This window comes from Poecilia reticulata, chromosome 20 (assembly GCF_904066995.2).
Source record: "Poecilia reticulata chromosome 20, P_reticulata-male-v2, whole genome shotgun sequence".
Classification (NCBI taxonomy): domain Eukaryota; kingdom Metazoa; phylum Chordata; class Actinopteri; order Cyprinodontiformes; family Poeciliidae; genus Poecilia; species Poecilia reticulata.
Window position 1 is genome coordinate 9,871,034 of NC_088849.1, and position 23,141 is coordinate 9,894,174.

General features: G+C 39.0%; 3 protein-coding genes across 4 annotated transcripts; 1 reads left to right on the forward strand and 2 right to left on the reverse strand.

The window, feature by feature from the left end:
• Nucleotides 1–3,849: 3,849 nt before the first annotated feature.
• LOC103456535 (sialic acid-binding Ig-like lectin 13) lies at nt 3,850–8,589 on the reverse strand. 2 transcript variants are annotated; one of them, XM_081601437.1, is made up of 9 exons: nt 8,430–8,589; nt 6,905–7,939; nt 6,582–6,644; nt 6,063–6,446; nt 5,474–5,773; nt 5,133–5,399; nt 4,590–4,668; nt 4,413–4,452; nt 3,850–4,176 (listed from the first exon to the last, which is right to left on the reverse strand). In XM_081601437.1, exons 2-9 carry the CDS (start codon nt 6,978–6,980, stop codon nt 3,943–3,945), a joined length of 1,443 nt encoding a protein of 480 aa, XP_081457563.1. In that variant the 5' UTR covers nt 6,981–7,939; nt 8,430–8,589; the 3' UTR covers nt 3,850–3,942. The 2 variants fall into 2 exon arrangements, with proteins under 2 accessions (XP_081457563.1, XP_081457562.1); XM_081601436.1 differs by having other exon boundaries at nt 6,582–6,647.
• An 84-nt stretch (nt 8,590–8,673) lies between these two features.
• Nucleotides 8,674–12,644, reverse strand: fen1 (flap structure-specific endonuclease 1). The gene is made up of 12 exons (XM_008438674.3): nt 12,505–12,644; nt 12,048–12,142; nt 11,755–11,857; nt 11,525–11,627; nt 11,330–11,393; nt 11,086–11,195; nt 10,768–10,904; nt 10,575–10,641; nt 10,345–10,476; nt 9,523–9,674; nt 9,113–9,227; nt 8,674–8,956 (listed from the first exon to the last, which is right to left on the reverse strand). Exons 2-12 carry the CDS (start codon nt 12,127–12,129, stop codon nt 8,879–8,881), a joined length of 1,143 nt encoding a protein of 380 aa, XP_008436896.1. The 5' UTR covers nt 12,130–12,142; nt 12,505–12,644; the 3' UTR covers nt 8,674–8,878.
• Nucleotides 12,645–12,731: 87 nt separating this feature from the next.
• On the forward strand, nt 12,732–21,648 carry tm9sf1 (transmembrane 9 superfamily member 1). The gene is made up of 9 exons (XM_008438673.3): nt 12,732–13,205; nt 15,445–15,656; nt 16,559–16,690; nt 16,772–16,894; nt 16,995–17,353; nt 17,976–18,130; nt 18,367–18,552; nt 19,764–20,037; nt 20,549–21,648. The coding sequence occupies exons 2-9, from the start codon at nt 15,495–15,497 to the stop codon at nt 20,940–20,942; spliced, it is 1,785 nt and encodes a 594-aa protein (XP_008436895.1). The 5' UTR covers nt 12,732–13,205; nt 15,445–15,494; the 3' UTR covers nt 20,943–21,648.
• The last annotated feature ends 1,493 nt before the right edge of the window (nt 21,649–23,141 follow it).

Consider the following 23,141-nt stretch of genomic DNA (forward strand, 5'->3'; position numbering starts at 1 on the left):
ACTTTTCAGATGTTAATTAATCGAATATTTTAAAAATTGTGTCATTTTCCTTCAAAAAATAGGGACTGTTGTATTTTGGTCTAGATTTTAACATAAAAACCTGGTACGAAAACATTGACGTTTGTGGCTGCAACAGGATAAAATGTGGGAGAAGAGTTGTGGATACTTTTTTCAAGGCACAAGATAAAAACAACATTTTGAATTAAGTGTTTTGAAAAACAAACAAGCAAGAAAAAAAAATCTATTTCTGTAATACTGGAGGTAATAACGTTGTGTTGGAAGTCACAAAGTGGACAGCATAAGCAAAAAATAAAGCATTATGTTCCAACTGAATTAACTTTTTAAATATTTGACTTAAATTAGTGATGCATTTTAACATTCTTCCTCATTTTAACGTCATTCATTAAATAACAGAAAACTGCCTTACCTTTTATATTTATTTGAAGAGCATCACAAATAGCCGAAGCCTTAAATTGACCGTGTTCAATTCTAAAGTAATATGTGTCTGCGTGTCTTTGGTTTATGCCTGAAAACAAAGTGGTGCAGTTTTTCCCCTTCAGATCGCCAGTTATGGTCATGGGATAGACGCTCGTTTTCTCACTGCTGTTGAAAATCACATTTTGTGGAAATGTCGAGAAACTTGGGTTACTTTTCATCCAAACTCCGATAAGTTTTCCACTGGAAAAGCTGCCTTCATTTTTAGCTGTGAAGCTACAGGGAATATGTAAACAGGATCCGTTCAGAGCCTCCATCAGTGTCGGTGCGGTAATGAACAGGCCCGCATCATCAACACAACCAATCACAGAGCCTGCAAAACCAGTCACAACCATAGTTACCTAAAAAGTAATAAGTACTTCTTATTGCCGCTTTTATCACAATAACACCACAACATATTATATTATAGATATAGAAATATAAAAATAAGATAGTTTGCTGCTCGGTTATGTTTCTCCAAATGCAATAAAATAGATTGTTTGTAATAGAGATATCACACTCTGATCTAATTTCAAACCACAACAATTTTTTACATATTCTTGGCATGAATTTAGTCATACAATTTGGTAACTATGAACTTAGCTACCAGCTTACTGATCCAACTTATTTCCGCTATAAATTAATTTACATTATTTGACCGAATTGTGTCACAGAAGTAGGTAACACAAACTGGAAATGGTTGAAATGAACACGCACACAAAAAAAACACTTACTCGAAAAAAACAGGACACTCAGTAACATTTTGTCCATCATGATGGATGACTGTCAGTACAAGAAGAAAAAACTTAAAGTTAATGATCTTTTTTTTTTATTTTTTTTTTACAAAAATCCATAGTAACCACCAAAGTATAATTTTCTGCCAGACATAGAAATTGCTCTTACCAAATGTCTGCACTGCCACACTGGAGAAATAAACCTGAATAAAGGAATGAGGAGTAGAAGTGATGGCCACTAACTGCATCCACTGTTCAGATGTCCTTGTGTAAATTTAGACAGACTGTTAAAAACAGGAAGTTGTCACGCATCGGCGAGAAAATTAGTTGTGCATCTTTCAGTGATTTCAGAGATTGGAGTTATTTGTCCTGAACACATTTTGCCATATCCCATAGCCTCTCTTATCCTTATTTATTTATTTTAAAGCAGAAAATCACAGGCTAAAAAGAATCCAACTTTTAATTACTGTACTGTCAAGATTTTTTTTTTTTTCTTGACCAAACCAACAATAAAAATAGGCTCTTTGAAAAATCATCATATTTATTGTAATCTTCACAACATGCTAAAAACAAAATGTTTACTTAAGGAAAAGAAAACATTAGCACTCAAAATGTTGGCACAAATATAACGCTATAGAATCGTAGGTCTGTATCACACTCGCCATACACACTTAGAACTTTGTTTCCTCATTTTAATCCCCATTTAAAATCTGTTGTCTTTGTGAGTATTAATTTTTCACCACCAAATAAAGACAAATGCAACTCTCAAAGTTACAAATGGACCCAGTTAGAAAGACATTATGTATTTATTTTTCCTTGCAAGGTTGTGGTGGTTAGAAAGATCAAGTCTCCTTTCTACGTCATTCACTCTCACACATATAATAGACTTCTGGTAAAGTTGAAAGACTTTGGTAGCTTCCTACAGTGTAAGGATGTTACCTAATACTTTTTTACATACATGTCTTTGTCAATAAGCTCTCTGGAAAAAAGGGAGGTTTCGCAATTTGTGAACAAAGACCCACAGATGATTGAAGAAAACATTTCCTTGACATAATTAGTCCTATTTTCACTTCTTGCCTGCTTAAAATGAGAACAGAAACACCAGTGACCAACTTCCTCATTTTAATTTTAATTTGAAACCACACTCACCCCGTAGGTTTGAGGCAGATACGAACTGCATTCAGGTTTCAAGCTCGTGTTTTTGAGTTAAAAGAGCAAGATATCACCTAACGTACTGAATACCAGGCTTAAAGCCCACAACAACAAACTTGGTACTTTTCCAAAAAATAAAAAATAAAAAAAATTGTGTGTGTAATTTTGGCAATCCTTCCTCTGCTTTTTTTTTTTACGGCTTTCTTTGGAAATGCTTCATTGATTCATTCGGTTTTGCGCCTCACATCCAATTCAGAGTACAGATTCATTCCACTAGATTTTACTTTTCTAATAACATTCCTACCATTATTTACCAGCTCCAAATTAGACAAATAAATCAACTTATTTCACGCAAAGAGGATTCTGACAACTGCTTTAATGCTGTAAGATCACCAGTCATCAGATCAAACAAAACAACAAAATAAAGTTTGTTCTTTTTAAACCTTCTAATTACATTTTGCGAGGAAGACAAGAGAAGAAGTCAGGGAAGCTTTCTCAGAACCCAACGCCAAACCTGCCTCCTGTTTCCTGTATGAATATGGAAATGTGCAGCTAAAACAATGTCCATTTTATAGGCTTTGAGTTAAAGTTAAATATATTTAATCCAACGGTTGATATTTCACGTCAGTCACAAATGCAAAGTTTAAAGTAGATATTTGTTTTAAAGTAATTTTATTACAACAAATAGCTGCCAGATGTTTGATTTCTTCCTTCTTTTACGCAAATAACTCTAAAATCTAATATTTCGAGCATTAAATAGTGACACTCTTAACCACTAGGTACCATACCGATATCCTACTTGCATCTCTTAAGCAATACTTTTTATCGTTTTCTTTTTATTTAAGTGAAAATCTATTTACAGAATAAATCAACTACGTCTCATTTGTGACTGGTTTATTCATTAGTACATGATCTGTGAATATGTGATCATTGACAGCATGGACTCACTTTTTTTCCCTTCACAATCAACGTTGTCCACTCTAGAGCAAGCATTTCCCCCCTGTAACCTTCTTCACACGTGTTTCTCTGAAAGGTGCTCTGGATAAGAGAGCGTCGTTAGGAGTGGAACTGCATAACATGATCGGAAAATTGACGTAAATTGCAGGAAAAAAAAAAAAAAAAGGACAGACGTCCGATAAAATTAAAGTTGAAGCGGTTGGGCATAATGACGTTTCATTTTGAGGAAAAAGGAAAGGAGAAAGCATGGAGATGGAAGGATGTTGTTGCTTTGCTGCAGGAGGGACTGGTGCGCTTAAAAATAAAAAATTAAAAAAAAAAGAAGAAGATGGCTTCATGAGAAAGGAGCAATATGTGGAAATGAAGCAACGTCTCAAGACATCAACCAGGAAGTTAAATCTTGGGAATAAATGCGCTGTCTAACTGGACAGTAAACGTCTAAATCCTCTCAAAGTAGTTTGCTTTTCACAAATAGCAAACTACTGTGAATAGTCTGTGGAAGGAAACACGAAATATCGGAACCCCCCCCCCACCCCCCCCGTAAAAAAAAATTTAAAAATTAAAACAGCTGTTTGTGTTTGAAGAGTTCAGAGAAAAACGTCAAACGTATCTGTGCGATAAAGTTTCACGAGGTGAAATGCGGCTTGACTGGATTCTTCTTCACCTGAGCGTAGAGGCCGTCCACAGATTCCGTCCAGTTTCCAGTTCGGCACACTTTCACTTCTGAATACATAACATTCTGCTGATCTGTCTCGTCTCGGGCCATTTTAAGCGACGGTCTCATCGCAGAGAAGTCAATGTCTCCATAATGGATGTCCTGGTTTTCTGCGGTGATGGTAGGCTCTTGGAAACCCGAATTCTGGGAGAGGGGGGCGGGGCGGGGGGGGGGGTGCGGGGGGGGGGGCAAAATGCAGACGCTGATTCAGCTGAATTCGCTTTTCCACCCCCCCCCCCTCATCTTAGGGTTTAACTGAGATACAGTCAAAACAATTTATTATTTTAGGACATGTAAACCACAAACATAGATGTTTGCCAATACCTTGAAAGATAAACATAAAAACGTGGTTTTCTGACAGGATGCTTGTACTTTCTCACCTGAGACTGATGGAAAGCTGAACGTTTAAACTTCAAGCGCCTAGAAAAAATAAAAAGCAGAACAAAAGAATTGTTGGCTCAACATTTTCAAAGTAAATCCACCATAACGACCGAATTTCTGATTTCTTCTAAGTGACTTTTTCTAAATCAGACAGATGGATTATACATCGTGCTTACCAAAGGATGTAAGCGCCACAGATCAGAATGATGATCGCAGTAAATCCGCCAGCAGCTTCTCCCCACAATGCATCTGTTTCTATCCGTAAAATACCAAAAACAGCAGCGCAAGTTAAATGAGATTTCGCAATCAATGTTTCTAGAAATAAGAGAATGGATTCAACACCGAAGGCCTGCATAAACAACAAAAAAAACCTTTCCAATTCTCACATACATTACTTATTATCTCATTTCCAAAAATCCCCTGCTCTTCCTCTCGTTTTCAATTTGGTTTGAAGCTTATTTTCATTTGTAGCCAATAAATCAACTGCACTGTTTTTTCCATTTTTATTTTATTTTATTTTTTTACTAAACTTCAAAATATTGTATCCAGTTCTTATTTATTAAAACAAACCCAAAATGTAATTTATTTATAAATAGTATTTCTTCCGCTACCATTTATGAAAATATGTGGAGGCATTTGGACACGCGTAACACAAGTAAGGGTTTAGTTTTGGAGCACTTTAACATCATATATCAACATAACCAACATATAGAAATTACCGTGGTCTTTAAAATGATTCAATGTTACTATCTGAATCCCCAGAATATTTTCAGCCTCACAGTAATAACTTTCCAAGTCTGTCATGTTGGTCCTCTGAAGTCTGTAAATCGGCCCCACAGACACATTAATGGCTCCATGTTTGCTGTTCTTGAACCAGGTGAATCTGGGTGGAGGTTTGGCTCTGCTGGAGCAGCTCAGCTCCACCCAGCTACCTGCTGACACCAAACCTGATGGACTGATGGATGCTGAGGTGTTTCTAGGAGCATCTGAGGAAAATGAGACACATGAACTTTATTGATCAGAAACAGCTGAACCATGACCTGCTGATAGGATCACTTACATGAAACACTGAGAGTCACTTCTGTCTCTGCTGTCTTGTTTCCTCCAATCACAGGATATCTGGCAGAACATCTGATGTTGTATCCATCATGTGTGTCTGATAGAGTGATGTTCTCCTGGATTTTAGTTGTAAAAGTTCCATCTGTGTTTTCCTGTGTTTGACTGAGAGAGTCTTGTTGGAGATTCCAGGTGAGTTCAGGAGGTGAGTTTGGACAGGGAGTGAAAGCTGAGCAGGTTACAGTGACAGACTGATGCTCCTTCAGGTCAGAGGGAACATTAATACTGGGACTCCAAGGAGAATCTGGGGATTCACATCAAATAAACATGTTAAAATATGCATTATAGAAACAATTTCTGGTGATTTTCACTTTCAAGCAGTGAAAGTTTCCTCTCTTTCTCAGCTACTCACTCTACATAAATCTTAAAATACCACTTTTAACCTAATTGCTCAGAATCTTACAAAGCTATGACACGGTCATCGGTCTGTAAACAAAATTTAAAATAAACACATATTAGACTGGTGTATATCTAAAATAAAATCACAATAGGCATGAAGTTAACACTCTGTTTAATAATTCACAATTTCTCACCTTTGACTGTTAAGTGAAATCCACTGCAGGAAGCTGTTGCCTTGAACTGCGTATGTTCAATTCTGAAGAAGTATATGTCTGAATGTTTGCGAGCCAAGTTTTGAAACACAGTTGTGCAGTTTTGTCTCTCCAGGTTCCCCGTAATTTCCAGCGGATACGTTTTTATCGACCCACTGCTGTTGAAAATCACATTTGTCGGGGATTCTTTAAATCTAGAATCTGATTTGATCCACACCCCAAAGTTTTTTCCCGTAAAGCTTGCACTTTTTTTAGCAGAAAAGTTGCATGGGACTTGTAGGCACGATCCACTCAGTGCTTCCAGTTTTTCTGGCGTTGTGATGACCATCTCTGGTTTCTTATTAGTCTCACAATCGTCCGCAGCACCTGAAAATGCATCGTCATGGTCAGCAAAATACACACCCGGCGTCAACACAAATCTAACTTTTTAGGCATGTACTAACATACTCAGCATTGCTTTTTTTAAATGTGTTTTTCAATGATAATTGTTGAAAAGCCTACCTGAGACCAACTGAAAAGTTAGTAAGGAACAGACGATTGCCAAACTGAAACACATCCAGGAAGCTGCTGATTCGCAAACAAACAGAAATAATTTGAGAATTGACTTGATTTCACTCTATGCTAAATAGTTTTCCTTCTTTATACCCACAATAATTCAGTTTTGGCAAATGTATTTTTTGTCTTTTAGTACAATCATTTCTGTAAATCTGTGAAATCAGAGTGGGAATCTTTTTCTTTTTTTTATATGGAAGATGAAGTAAAACTAAGGCATCAGCAGATACAGTAACTACAATGAAAAAAAATGTTAGAAATGTTTTTCTTACCTGACCAGCACACAAGACGTCCTTTCTTTACGCAGTGACTTGATTTTAATAATAGCTGTATTTGAAAGGACTTCATTTCTTTGTTTGCTGAACAGAAAGAGTGGAGAAGAAAAAGAGGAAGCTCCTTCAGAGAAAGACTAATTCAAATGGTTGCACAGTTGCAAACTATCACATGATGCCTCTTGGTAAAATGTTATTTTGCTCAATATCCTGCCAGAAAGAAAGTCCAGTGTTAATCATTCGTATCAGGGCACCGACCCGACCCAATCTGACTCGCCCCTCCGGCTTCATTTAGCATCCGACTCATCAAAGCGACACCCTCAAGTTTGCTTTTTCACATTAGATCATGTCGCAAATGCAAACCTTCATATTTTTTTTAACACGGATTTTACGTCAAAAAGATGAGAAATTATAATTTTTCAAAAATGTTTTGCGAATAAAATCTAAGGGTGACTTTCATTCATAGTCGATACTTTTGACTCAGTGCTTTGCAGACTAAACTACATTTTGCTGTATTTTGAGGTATGTCTTTAGAAAGCGTGACTGTCGATGGGATACTTTAATTTTCAAGTCTCGCCACAGATTCTCTGGATTTAGAATTGGACTTTGACTCGGCCCTTCTTTAGCAGATTTTTGGGCTCAGTTGTTTTCCCATCAGCTTCTGTGTCACTGCAGAAGGAAATCTTCACAGCATGATGGAAACATGACACAGGAATTCGTTATATACCAATTCTGGCTTCGTCTCACCAGAGCATCTTCTTCCACACGCATCACTACACACTTTTCTTACAGCTTTACAACAGAGGCCTTCACAGAACAGTCGGATTTCTTTAGGAAAATTAAATTGCAGACAAAATGTACAAAGTGATTGACTTCTGAAGGCAACAAGTTGCATGATGGTACTCAAAGCTGGTCATATTTTGAAAGCGATTGTCTCGTCTCAAATATACTTCTACTCATCTTGTTGCATTCTCCGATTTTCCGGTCCATGTAATTTCATTCTTTATCCTTTTTTGTACTGAATCCAAATGTAACCTGATAGGTATTTTCCTAGAACCTACATAAAAGAACCACAGACAACGTATATGAATTTTATGACAAACTTTGCAAAGGAGAACAAACTCTATCAATTGCTCCTCCGAGCTGTTCATAGAGCGTTCTGAAAATCTTTGGGTAAAGCTTGTCTTTTATTTTCAAACTTCAAAGAGGGAGGATAGGCAAGATAGACAGCAGAGAAAAAACAGCAAAGGTCGTAAAACATTTTACCTAAACACAGCAAAGGTCGTAAAACAATTTACCTAAACAACTAGCAACCCAGTTCCAGATGCGATATCTGATTTACGGCCTGAGCCCGGTTCAAATCTTGGTCAAACTGTTTCACCTGAAGATGAACAGGCAGCTGTGACCCCCCAGGTCAGTTAATACACACACTAAAGAAGAGAACATTTTAATCTGCTCTAACATTAGACTGAATATGAACTAAAGTAACAACAAAATGATAATACCAAAAAATCTCTAACATAACCAATAAAAATAAAAGAGGAAGAAACATTTTTCAGTTCAAACAAATATTTCTGAGTCCATGTGAACCTAATACTCCCTGTCCAGTCATTTTCCGCTATTTCTGTAAATGATGCAGAAAATATTTGAAGATGAGTCAGCTGTTTTTACTTCCACTTATTTTTAAGTAATCTGTCCATGGTGAGCTTCCAATCCATCGGCCGAGATTTCAAGTGTTAATAAAAATGAATCAAAAGTCAGGCGACAGCTTTCACTACAAAATAAGATTTTTTATTTCAAGCATTCAGCACCTTAAAATACAGCCAGCTTGGATTGTGGTTGGTCATAAACAAGAAATATTGAAATGAAATCATGATTTAACTATAGCTCCTTCTGTGCAGCATTTTGAAGTTATAGTTCTTATTTAATACGTTGTATACATAACAGTAACATCAACAGTGATCAGAGTTCAGTCTATTTGCCCTTCTTAAATTTGCCTGGAGTTGCTCCAGTTTTCTGTTTTTTCTTTGCAGATCCTTTGGTCTCCGGTTCCTAAGAATACAGAAATAAAACAGGAAATACTTAATATTTTTCTAGTTGATCAATATATAACCGAGTCTCAAAAACATGAGGAACCACAAATAACGTCAATTTAAAAATAACATTTGAAATAACCATCAGGTTAGCGTTCCGCTGAAGTCTGCATACCTTCCTTTTTGAGGAAAGTGAACCAGTGACGGAAAAGAAAGAGTCCAGTCTTCCCTGTGTGCTTCCTTGTCTGCTCTTCATTATCTTTTTACAGCCGTTACGGATCCTGTCCTCACTGAAAACACACAAAAATGACTCAGAACTTAAAAAAAATACTGCTGTATGCAGGTAATCAGGGAGAAATAAGACCATTTTAACTGGCTGAAGTGACAAGTGGACAATATCCTTCAAAAATGACTAAAAGGAATATAAAGCTACTGCATTTAAAAACAGCCAACAGCGGAGACTAGTGGATTAACGATGTAAAAGCAGTTCGTCTAGCAAACATTACAATAGTTCTAGCATCATATGCAAAAAAAAAAAAAAAAAAAAAGGTTTAAAAATCCAGAATGAGTCTCCAGTCAGCTCACCTGAACTGTTTCTCACTGCACATGAATTGGATCAGAGCCTCCTCATCAGGCTCCTTCCACTTCAGGTCCACTGTGGAAGAATCCACCACCTCTGGCTTCAAAAACAAATTCCTCGCTTCTTTGTACAGCCAGTCCTCTGGGGCCGGATGCTTCTGCAAGAAGGTGAACAAAATGCAAACAAAAACAAAAAAAATCACATCTGCTGCCTGGTTTGACCACAATTCATTTATTTACCATCTAGTAAAAAGATGAACAGGAGTGACCCAACACATATCATGAAGTTGAAAGATGAGGTTAGCTAAAAATGCAGACATTATTCAAAATACTTTTTTTAATATATATATATTTGACTACATACATGTTTCCACTGACTCAACAAACATTGTGAATGGTTAGATAAATGTATAATGGGAAGTCAAGTAAACATGTTTCTATAAAGTTCTTTCAAACAGCTATTTTTAATAATAAAATGAAACATGGAGAAATTGTGGGAAACATCTGTACAGTACTTACAGACTAATCTCCATTCTGAGTTTTACAAGAATTCAGAAAAGGTATTTTTAATTCAAAATGCATTCAAATAAAATGCACAAAAAACTAACGTAAGCATGAGGTGTGATTTTTATCATCTGCAAGACACATTTTGTCAATTTTTTTGTAAGCTGTATGCATCCTTGTCGGTGTTTTAAAAAATAAAAATAAAAACATTTCTCTAAGTGCTGCAGCTTAACATGCATCGCTTGTGAAAATGCTTCCGCTTGTTCTACATAAAACACAGAAAGAATCTCAGTAAGAGAGAGAAAAAAAAAAGATTTAACTTACATTTGTATCAATGTTCTCCAGGATTTCCTCGATGGAGCCGTGCTGCCGCATCAGGTCGATGGCTCGCTTGGGACCGATTCCCTTGATGGTGCCGCAGTAGTCACAACCCAACAGAATACAAAGGTCTACGAACTGGAAGAAGCAAAGACTGATAGTTGAGTCCTGCGCTGCACAGACAATAAGCATTTACTGTTTTGCAGCAAATACTTACTGTAACAGTAACAACCCACCTGCTCACTGGTCAGACCGATGTCCTGCAGGATGCGATTAAAGTGAAATTCCTGAACAGGAAGTTTTCTGCAGCAAAAAAAAAAAAAAAGGCATTTAAAAATTAAATATATAAGCACTCGACATAAACAGAAGGTTCATTTTTATCTGTATGAAATGATTGAAAAAGGAGTAGAAATAAATAAAGGTTTGTACTTTGCTTCACTGGCAGTGAGATGTCTTAGCAGGACATTCGTCCCAAAGGTCAGTCCGTCCATATCCTCCGTTGCTGTAGCAAAGACCTTCCCTTCTTTAACCAGAGCAGCACAGCTGGCTTCAGCCTCACACGGAGCCTAAAAAAACAAACAAAAAAATCACGTAGCACATTTATTTACGCACATTTCTTCAGTAGCAACTGAAATATATTCAAGTACTGTAAATCTGCAAATTCATCGTAGAGCCAAGACACACAGAAAATTCTTTAAATTCTTTTCAATTTTTAAGTAAGAGAAGTAAAGCAGCTTTTAATGGTACCTCGATATAAGGCACTCCCATCAAGGCCAGTAGCTTCTTGCAATCGTCGTTATGCTGCTTGGTGACTTTCACGAGTCGCTTGGAGAACTTGTCGATATTCTCTTGTTCACCTGGTTTGAGGAAGTAAAAATAATAATAAACAGGACTCATATTCCTTATTCTTTTCATTTTCACATCAGTGAGGGGAAAAGAAAGGATGCAAAGTTTTGTTACTAAAATAACAATTGAAATTTTTTTTTTTTACCCAATTCCTGAGCTTTGGCAAGCATTTTCTCAGCTTCTGCTCTCCTCTCCCCTCTCTTCTCCAGCTAAACAAAGAAAACATTGGTGGAAACATTGGACTGTCATTTGCACAAACTTTAAAAAGTCATGGTCTAAACTCAGTTTATGTACTCCGTGACCTCTTATCAGCCCGTGCCCGACAAGAGTCCATACAAACCTCAGCTGACTTGAGCTGTGGAGGTTTCCCATCAAACACATACACCGGCTTGATCCCGTTCTCCAACATGCGGATTGTGCGGTAGAACATTCCCATCAAGTGGCTAGAAAAAGGGAAAGTCACAAACCTCTTTACTTCATGCAGTGGGGGTAGGCTACTGCTCTGGGAAAAACTAGTGTATCCAATGCATACTGCAAATATGGTCAGAAATAAAATCATTTATGCTGCACCTTGTAGTCTCTCCGTCTTCACTCTGCAGAACGTTCCCATCCTGTCGGACAGCAATCAGGAACTGGTAGATGCACATGGAGGCATCGATAGCAATTTTCCTGCCTACAAAAAGCAATTAAAACATTAAGATTATTTTATGTTTAATCTCACTGTATGGTTAATAAAAAAAAAAAAAAAAAAGTTTAATAACACGACTGACATACGTTTTATTCCAACAATGACACTAAACATGTATTTGCGATTCTTGTGACCTTACAAATTACATGTAGAAAAAGTAATACGTTAGAATTACCGAAGTAGCTTTTGATGTCCTGTTCTTTGATGGCACCGGGGGCATGATCAGCTATTAGCTTGGCCAGTCCGTGAATTCCCATTGTGAGATGTTATCTGAAAAATAATGCTGTTAGAAATGTGCAGAGATAACAGCGGAAAGCGTGCTTACAATTACATATCAACACACTGCAGCGAGGGGTCCACGCCGAGTAAAAGGATACGTCTTTGTAAAACAAAAAACATATAAATATGTAGGATGAGTAAGTTAACACACATTAAGTTACTGCAAGCCACCTTAAATTCGATGTTTTACTTTGCTAATATGGTGCGAAGATTAACGTTGCTGCTAAAAGAAGCTTCGGTTAATTAAAGCGCTTCAATATGACCTATAATAATCATAGTGAACGTCTACATACAGTTCTGACGTTGTATTTTGTTGTAAAGGTCAGTAGTTTTAATTGTTTACTCAGACTCACCTGTTAGCCTAGTTTACCCAGTTGCTACAACGTCTCGAGCGCCAGAAACTGTGATAGTTTCGCGGGAAATGAATTAGGAGGCATTACTAGTCAAAATGTCGAGCATATCAGCGCCATGGAATCACGCAGACGTGCACATTGTTAGCGCTGGTGCGATTAAACTGGTCTGAGCTTTAATACGGAAGTCCAAAAGGGACACCGGATTGGTTCATTGAGCTTGAAGGAAATCCGGTCCGTATAGAAGACAGTGAATACGTTGTGCTATCAGCTCCAAACGCTTTAATCCCACTTTTGGTGTTTTTTCATGTGGGAAACAGAAGTTGTAATGATTTAAAAGAAGGCAAAACATTACAACTGTTAAAATAACGATAACATTACAGGTGTGTACTTCGTGATTCTCCGCCTTCCCCGGAAAACTGAAGCGAGTCGTCATTATTTTTATTTCTTTAGGTGACGTGTAGTCGGAGCCCGTTTTCTTCTCCTACTTTTGTCAGTAAAAGTACAGAGTGTACAGATATTATCGGAGAGGATCGTTTTTAATGCACGTCATCCAGGATGTCACCGGTGTTCGGCTGCAACGTTAGGGCTTCTCGGTGAGCGTTATCGGAGCCGAGCGGACCATCAGGGCCTGGAGTCCGAGAAATCCGGCGACCAGACTGGTTTAGTTGGTTCTGCAGCACCGGGACCGAGGTGTCAGGACGGTGAGACTCGCAGATCAGAGTTTAGCAACTTGACTAAGACATTTTCAATAATTGTAAATCATGTCTGCTTTAGAACGAAAATCTCCATACGTGTATTGTTTTTAAAATGTCTAGGTATATGTAAAGGGGGGGAATCCCCAAAAACTCATGGTTTGTTTAAAGCTACTCAACAGATTTTCTGTAAAGTCGACCAAACCCACTTTAGTTGTGCTTTTTCACCGATAGAGCACATTATTGTAATTTTGTTGTTTATTTTTCTGTCATTTTCTATCAACATAAAAACTTAACCTCTCAAATATATGATTCCACTCACACATTCCTCCAGTGACATCACATGAGGCATGCACTGACTGATTGGTTCTTTTAAGTACTTCCATTGATATTTTGAGGGGTTTATCTTTATTTGTATGTTTTCCCCTTCAAAGAGATAATTTCCTCTTTGGAAAAAAAACCCCAACAAAACAAAACATGAAGAGGTCAGTTGAGTTCCAGAAGTACAGCATCACTTGCCGCTTTCACAGACAATGATTACAAGGGCAGTCAGATTTATAATTAACCCATCCTAGCAGTTGGACCCGCCATGTATGCACCGGGAGTTGCAATTAGTGTCATTGTAGTGCTAAATGGTAGTGGTAGAGTATGTTTCTGATAGCATGTTGCTGTGCTGGTTGCGAACCTTATTATTAAAGATGATACCAGCTAAAAACCTGCATTAACCAACATTTGTCAAGAATCTAATCAAAGAGAAAATTCCAACAGGTAGTGGAAACAGATTCGTACTGTCAACGTCATCTTTTGCTTTCGCTTCCACCACCGTATCGATCACAGCTTTGGGAGGGGGGGTGGGGGGGGGGGGGTTGTCATTGTCAAATTGGCTCAAACAAGAAGAAATCTAAGCATCTACATGTAAAGTTGTTAGAATTCCATGGCCAGCCGATCAGCTTGAAACATGTACGGCTTGTGTTGCAATCAACCTGAATAAACAACTGAGACTCGTGTGGAAATGCCATGTTTGCCAAGTTTGGGAAGGTGGAAGACCTCTGTGAATTGCTAGTTAAAATGCTTAAGGACTATCTTAGATATAGTCCAATATCAGTGTATTTGTCTGCATTTAGATTTATACAACATGATCACTAAAGTTGGCCTTATAGGAGTGCATGCAAACAGAATTATGGAGATGCAAATCATCAGGTGAGGAAATAACTCAGAATTTTTACTTTCACTGCACTTGTCACTTTTATACTCAAGGCATCCATGTTTAATCTTTTCTTGCATACAAATTTGGAAATGTCCTCTTTTGAGTAAGAAATGGAATCACAGGATGCCACTCTTGAAGGCTAGAAATGATATTTTTATGTCATGTTTGCTGGGGTTTTTTCTGGGTTTTTTTTATAACATCAAAACAGGCTGTAAAGAATCCAGGACTTCTTGTCCAGTAGTTTTTAATAAAAATGTTGGTAGTTGGAAAATTGGGTTTGCATTAAGTTGATGATTGTTTGAAAACCCCTGAGTTATCTAGTTATGTTTCCAGCCAAAATACGTTTATATGCTGTCAAATTCTCCCAAATATGCTAAATAGAATGAGACAACAGTTACTGTCATAAAATTCTGCTTTGCAAATAAGTCCAAAGAGGAAACACTTCACACAGTGGCTTCTCAAGTGCTAAAATTATATAACTGCAATAATTGTCCTTCAGTCTCTTTCCACAACCAACCTCACAAGCTAGTTACACCTGTTTGCTTTTCTTTTGTACTCGTAACTCATAGTAAAAGTGAACACAGCTTATTGTACAAAGAATGACATTCTAATGCCAATTTATTTCATCCATTTTGAGTATAATGGTTCCAAAGCATTACCTTTACCCTAACATGAGGTTTTCCACTTAAAAGTCACACTGCCGGTATGCATAAAGCTCAGATTTTCTTCCAGAAGACGTGTTTTTTAAGGCTTTATGAAACTGAATCTGCGTTTCACCCAGTGAATCTGATGAGATTGCTTGAAAACCACGACGCACACACACAACCAGAGCAGCATCTCTCAATAAAGGAGGCCCTGTGAACTGTTAAAGGTTGTTTCCAAAGTTTCCTGCTCTGTTTATTGAAATGTGCATAGTTGCCTGTCTTAACCCCAAATGCTAAAACCCCAAATGAGTGAACAGGCTGACGTAACGTTAGGAATGGTGTGCTAGAAGGGAGGGATTTTCTACGCATATAAACAAACTGTTCGTCTCTGCTGCAGGTGTTGCACGCGGTGGAACTGGATAGCTCCCAGGCGGCTACAGGAGGACGATGGCAGTGCTCCGCTTCTTGATCCTGGGCTTGTTCTCAGGCTGGGCAGCGAGCTACAAGAAGGGAGACAATGTGACTCTTTATGTCAACAAAGTGGGCCCTTACCATAATCCTCAGGAGACGTATCACTACTACACTCTGCCTGTTTGCAGACCAGATAAGGTCAGTCAGTCTCACTGCTGTGACACTGTAGGAAAAATTAAGAGAGAAAATTAAGTCAGTTTTTGACAGCTAGATTTCTTTATTTTTTAAGATGTTACGTTTCCATCGTGACGGCATGATTAGGAAAAAAGACTTTTTATCCCTATTTATTGCTCGGTTTGCTATAAACCGGGTATTCGCACATCCTTTAAAAGTTTTAAAAAAGTCCTAAATTTGTGTATCTAAAGTTAAGGCCTTAAAATGTCTTGATTTAAAAAATAAAAAAAAAAGTAAGTTGGCCTTAAATACATTTATCACAACTCTTACATTTTGTATTATCTATTTTATGATTTTTTTTTTTTTTCATGGAACTATTTCCTCAGATTTGAGTCACACTCGGACATCTACATCATTTGTTACTTCAGACGAGTGAGGCTACCAATAACTCACTGCTAACATACTCTTGCTAACAAGCTTTGCATCTGCTTTATCACCAGGTGGCTGGGCTAAGTTCATGCATTTAGCTTTCTTAAATTTAATTTGTAATGGTCTTAAAAACGTCTTGCATTTGAGTTGGTGAAACCCTGATAGAATTGAATAAAATGTACTTTAAGCTCTTTCAAAGTTTTCATGTAAGATACTAACTCAAGTTGTTAAAAAAATATATTTCTATCCTATAATGAGATAGGATACCTGTGCTCTGAGTAGAGATTAAGAAAAGATAACTTTTGTCCACTTATTGTAGGTTTTCTCAAAAACTCTTGCAGCTCTAAAACGTTTGGTTAATAAGAGTTTACGCTCACTGAAATAGTTCATGTAAATAAACTGTATGTTCTGTTTTGAGCTCATTGCTCCCCTTCACTACTCACGTTGGCTTTTTTGCTGGTGTACATCTCATCATAAAACCTCTTCTTCTTCTTCAGGTGCACCACAAATCCCTGAGTCTGGGCGAAGTGCTGGACGGTGACAGAATGGCAGAGTCTTTATATTTCATCCGCTTCCAAGAGAACGTGGACAGAAAAACTCTCTGCAAGCTCACGCTGTCGGAAAAACAGGTAATATTTGAAGGGACTCATTTTAAATAAAATGCGTTGCGCTGTTTGCTCATAAAAGCTGTTCTGTTTCATGCGCCTCAGGTGGACGAGCTCCGTGAAGCCATCGAGGAGCTGTATTACTTTGAATTTGTCCTGGATGATATCCCAATCTGGGGCTTTGTGGGATACATTGAAGAGAGCGGCTTCCTGCCTCACAGCCACAAGGTGAAGAGAGAAACCGCAGATTTTGTTTTTAGTGGCTGTTTGTGCCGTCTGCCTGCCCCAGTTACCTGTCACCTCCTCTTGTTCCCCTTTCCTCCATCAGGTGGGCTTGTGGACTCACCTAGACTTCAACATCGAGTACAACGGCGACTCCGTGATCTTTGCCAATGTCTCGGTGAAGGACGTCAAGCCCTTTCCCTTGGAGGAGGGTGCAGGAGCAGCGGTGGGCGGGGTCGGCGTGGGCGGAGGCAGCCTGACGGTCACGCACACCTACAGCGTCCGCTGGTACGAGTCCAGCCTGCCTTCCGCCCGGAGAGCCGAGCGCCTTAGAGATTACTCGTTCTTCCCGAAAACGCTGGAGATCCACTGGTTGTCCATCATCAACTCGCTGGTGCTGGTGGTGCTGCTGCTGGGCTTCGTCATTATCATCCTGATGCGGGTCCTTAAAAATGACTTTGCCAGGTAATTCACAGTTCCGTTAAGAACCTGGTGCACGCAGTTTTGGTTTTACCGTTTCTGGTGAGTTTAGCGTTGAGGTTTTGCACGACGTCAAGGAAAAAGTGGATTATAGTGAGCATTCGTCTTCTTTTCTGCTCCATGTTTGGTGTGTTTGGTGTTGTTAAAAGTGATCTGGGTGCATAAGAAGTTAATTTCCACAACCAAATGGTGGGGTGTTTTTTCTTTTATTGACTGCGTACAAAGGGAGGCAGAGTACATATTTCAGACATCACAAACAAATGTTAGCGATTGAGGAAAATCTAAAATCTGAAAGGAAGCAATCTTTTTTCAATAGCCAAGAGTCCAGACCCTCTGTATGAAGCTAAACGTAGAGCAAGGAAATGGCTTTTACCAGCTTTGTCCTGTCAGGACTAATTTTATTTTACAAATCGATTCACAAAATGTGATTCTTACCAAGGACAAAACACCATTTGAAGTGTTAACCGTCTTTGAACAGTGCAAAATTTATTTCAGCTGCTTTCTGGGCATCTTTCTTCGTCACCATCTTGAATGCATTTGTGCATCTCGCAGAAGATACCCTAGCATATTCTGTGTTTAAAAAAAACAAAACGCCCTTTTATTTCAGGTACAATGTGGAAGAGGAGGGCGGCTGCGATGACTTGGACCAAGGAGATAACGGCTGGAAAATCATACACACGGATGTTTTCAGATTCCCGCCGTTTAAAAGCCTTCTGTGCGCTGTTCTCGGAGTCGGAGCTCAGTTCTTAACTCTCGCCACAGGTGAGCCTCCAGCCTCATGCAGACATGCAGTATAGAACAAACAACCAATCGCGAAGACACGAGATTGTTCAAAAGAGAAATACCCCAGTTCAAGTTTGAAAAAGGAAGCTCCAATCGGCTGCTACAAGTTTGTATAAAGGAAGCGTGATACAGAGAAACGAGGACCTTAACAAATGCGTGGCAAAGATAACCCAGCTCTGATGTAATGGCTCTTTTGTGCTCTCTTTCTGCTTCAGCCATTATCGTCATGGCATTGCTGGGAATGTTCAACGTACACCGGCACGGGGCCATCAACTCGGCCGCCATCGTGCTGTACGCGCTCACCAGCTGCGTGTCCGGCTACGTCTCGTGCAGTTTCTACACGCAGATCAACGGGCAGCGCTGGGTGTGGAACATCATCCTCACATCGTCTCTCTTCTCAGGTGAGGTTGCCGTGGGAACCTCACCGCTTCAGGTTCAAATCATTTTGTTTGAGATTTACTATGTAAGTTTAACTAGCAAAGAGATTTTAATATACATGACCAGTTTTTATACATGTAGCTTATATCAGGCAGGTCTAATAAAAAATAATTTTATAAAAGTAGAAAGTCTTTTTGTGTTACATGGTACTAGTTTTTAGGCTGGTACTGTAAACTTTATTTTTAGGGGAACAGGAATGTACAAACTCATAACTTTTTATTGGCTGAGGAGAAAGCTGGAAATGATAGTGATTCATGTGTTTATGATTTTAACCCTCAGTGCGCTTAAAATACAAAGTATTGAATGTCGTGAGTGGATGTTTCAGTACAGCACTGAGACATTTCAATTCATGAAACCAATGCCAGTGTTGTACTATGTTGTACAGCGTAAAAAGCAGCCTGAATTCTTGATGATTGGTAAAAATAAATGTCATTTTACTAAATAAATGAAATTTTAAATTAACACTTTTTGGTGACTTTGCGACTGGTAAATGTGCAGAGTGCACCAACATGTAAGAGAGGAACAGCATCGTGTTACTCTGCAATAAAACTCCTGCATCTGATATTGGGGCATTGGACTTCATCATAGAACATGTTAGTAATAAAAAACTGTCATTTTTTAATACTCTGATATAATGTGACACCAGTAAGTGACCCTCCCTTACACCAATCAGAATAGATTAAGGCATATCAGATGTAAAGTAAACATTCCCTCAGGAGTGTTCAGCCGGCTTTAGGAGCCATCTTACCTTTTTGTCGCACATGTTTGGGATCAGCAGACTTCAGCTGGTTTGCAGTGAAAGCTGCAGAAGAGTTGATGATTTTTTTTTTTCCTTCCTGATTCGAGTTTCTTGCAAAGGCTGCAAATGTTAGGGTTGAATAGGTCTAATCCAGTCAGCAGATTTTAAAGTTTGCAGTTTGCCATCTAATTAAATAAGCAGATCTAACACTTATGGCAATCAAGAACGGAAGATTATCAAGCGTAAAAGCAATTTATATAATTTGCTTGTAAGTTGTTAGCAGCAGTTAGAATGTGCATCACTTTGTTCAGGTTAATGAAACACACCGCCAGCATGCTCGGCCTGCGATGCTCAATCTCATATACTCCAGGGCGCCGTTGCATGAAATGGAAATCGGTAGATGCGTCTTGTTGACTTGGCCACGCTTTCCCGCAGCTCCGCTCTTCTTCACTTGGAGCGTAGTGAACTCGGTCCACTGGTGGAGCGGCTCCACCCAGGCTCTGCCGGCCACCACCGTGCTCCTGCTGCTGGGCGCCTGGGTGCTGGTGGGCTTCCCCCTCACCGTCATCGGCGGCATCGTGGGGAAGAACCGAGCCGGCAGCTTCCAGGCACCGTGCCGCACCCGCAACATCCCCCGGCAGATCCCGCCGCAGCCCTGGTACAAGCACACCATCGTGCACATGGCCATCGGCGGCTTCCTGCCTTTCAGGTGAGCTCTGGGTTTTGCGACAAGAGGTGCAACTTTAGATATTTGGAAGCTTTAGCGCTTTACTTCAGATTGGATTAAAAATGGATTTTTCATAGGTTGCTTGGAATTAGCATTTACAGCACCTTGCCAAAGAATTGGGGTAAAAAAATTATGGTTTGCTAGCATCTTTGTGTGGCTGTACCTAACAATTATTCTAGTAATTGATTTTTCTATCCATGATTGTAATGATTAATTGATTAATCAGATTTAAAAAATAGTATATTGTGCAGATTCTTTCATTTAACCATTTATGCTTATATGCAATTTTAGAAATACATTAAAATGTGCCAATAAACAAATAATTAAATCTCTGTTTTTTTAAAATAAGAGGTTGCAAGGTGACGAAATGTAAAAAATTTAGACCCACAAAAAATATTTGTGGGTATGAAGGCAACACGTGTTTTAGCAAAATGTAGGAAAACTTAAACTGTGAAAGATTGTTTTAATAATTTCCTGAAACTGCTCCCCTCAGTGCCATCTCGGTGGAACTCTACTACATCTTCGCCACCGTTTGGGGCAGAGAACACTACACCCTGTACGGCATCCTGCTCTGCGTCTTCGCCATCTTGCTCTCGGTGGGCGCCTGCATCTCCGTGGCCCTGACCTACTTCCTCCTGTCGGGCGAGGACTACAGGTGGTGGTGGCGGAGCGTGCTGAGCACCGGATCCACGGGCCTCTTCATCTTCGTCTACTCCGTCTTCTACTACCGCAACCGCTCCTCCATGAGCGGCCTGGTGCAAAGCTCCGAGTTCTTCGGATACTCGCTGCTGACGGCGATGGTGTTCACGCTGATGCTGGGCAGCGTGTCGTTCTGGGCCTCTCTGGCGTTCATTCGCTACATCTACCGCAGCCTGAAGATGGATTGAACTCGAGGCGGGACCCCAAGACAAACCTTCTGATCAAACATATCGACAGTCTTCTGTGTTTTCTGTCACTCCACGTCTCCTGTTCTGTTAACGGGAGAAGAAATAGGGGCCTTGAACTTCCCATGAAGGGTTAGTAATGGACTCAAATTGCAGTTTTTTTTATTTTTTGGCTGAGCAAGGGAAACTTGGTGCATCAGTGGGCAGATGAAGGGACACATTGAGGTGTGGGATTTAGCAAGAAGGCAAGTTGTTTCACTTTCTAAGGGATCATTGCTCTCAGATAGCATTACGAACACATTGTGCGACATGTCTGACGCAGTACGCTGGCTGCACCTTTTGGTACTTGTATAGTATATCAACAATGGGTTTTGACCAAAATCTTATTTGCTGCATTTGCTGGCTATTAAAAATTCTAGTACATTAATAATATAATGTAGAGTTGATTGTGCAGCAGTGCAAGTGATACTTGCAGTGAATATTCCCATACACATTGGAGAAAAGAAAGTCTATTTAGATTGTTTTGCACTGAATCTGAAGTTGTTTTTGTCCCGACGGTGGATGGAAGAAACGATGCCTTGTAGATTTAAGCAGTTTTTTGCTAATCGTTGGTGAAGGGGAATATTGTAATTGTATTCTATGGTCACCATCAACTTTGGTTCTGATGTAAATACTTTTTTCAATAAAGTGCTTTTTAATACAACGCAAAGCAAAGTTCTCTGTCGTTTTCTTGTAGATTATCATACTCGTCTGGTGAATGCTTGACGTTTGCAGCTTTCTTCCATTTTAACATGTTTCACAGATTGCAACATCTAACTTAAAAAAAATAAAAAATCAAGTATCTGATTTAAAAAAAAAAAAAAAAAACTCTTAAGACAGTAGGCAGTTGGCTCCCCCACCTTCAAATCAGACAAAATTGATGTCAAACGTTTGTGGAGCAAACATTTTCATTTGTGCTGCTATCATTTTAAAGATATAAAGAAACGTTTCTAGAGATCATCAAAGGTCAACCAGTGGCCCCACCTTCTTCAGATCAAACAAAATGGGTGTCAATAAGCTCGACTCCGCTTGCACTGCTTTGGCTTTGAAGGTACTGATGAAATGCTAAAGGTCAAAAGGTAAACCAGTTCTTCCCCACTTTTATAAAATCAGCAAAATTGGTGTCAAACGCTTGTGCTATGTTTGTGCTGGGTTGTGCAGCAAACATTTTTGATTTTGCCGCTATCATTTTGAAGATTTAAAAAAGTGTTTCTTAGTGATGGGTAAATGAGGCGTCATGAGGCGTTTCGACTCATAGCAACACTGTATTGATACTGTGTCGATACTGTGTCACTCAATACTGACACCTGCTGGACATTAAAAATTCCTACAGGCAACGTAGTGATTTGATGACCAAGTCTGTACAATAAGATTTAAGTCTTTGTATTTTATTGAATATTATATGTTGTATTATGTCATATCTTCAGTTACATTTAAAATATGTTTGATATACAGTCAATAAAGAAAGTGAACATGTTCCATAAAGTGAAAATTTAAGTGAATGTGTTTGGAATGAGGATCCATGGACTGTTTTTCCCCCCACACATTTTTATTGAAAAAAAAAGCTTTTACAACCTTTTGAAATTAAGCCTGTTACGCTTTTTTGACAAAACTTCTGCTGTAGAAAAACATTAAGTAAACACTACATTTACATGCGAACCCTTGTTTTTCTAAGGGATCGCGTTCCGAAAATAACCCGTGATAATCGAAATCCGTTAAGTAGTTACCTTTATTTTTTACAGTTATTACACAGCATAAATACATACTCTACATTGAAACCAAAGAACAAAGCCTGTTTTCAGGTCAGCGGATGTGCGTCAATCGGGCATTAATGTGATCAGCAGTCATGTCATTAAAGCGTCTCCTCCAAGCTGCGATGGATCTCATCAAACGAGCCTCCGGTCGGGTTCTGCTCTGCCTCTGGCCACAGTTTTTTTTTTTTCAGCAGACATTGAAAGTTTCAGTTTCCATCTTCTGAGTGGCCAGTCTGTATTAAACACCGTAATGTTATTGGCATTCAGGTAGCGCGGAGACTGTTCTCACCAATCATATGGTCAATTAGGACGAAGAACAATGTGGGGAAAAAAACTACACAGAAAAAATCTGCGAAGCAGCGATACCGTGAAAAGTGAACCGTGTTGCAGCGAGGGTTCACTGTATGTG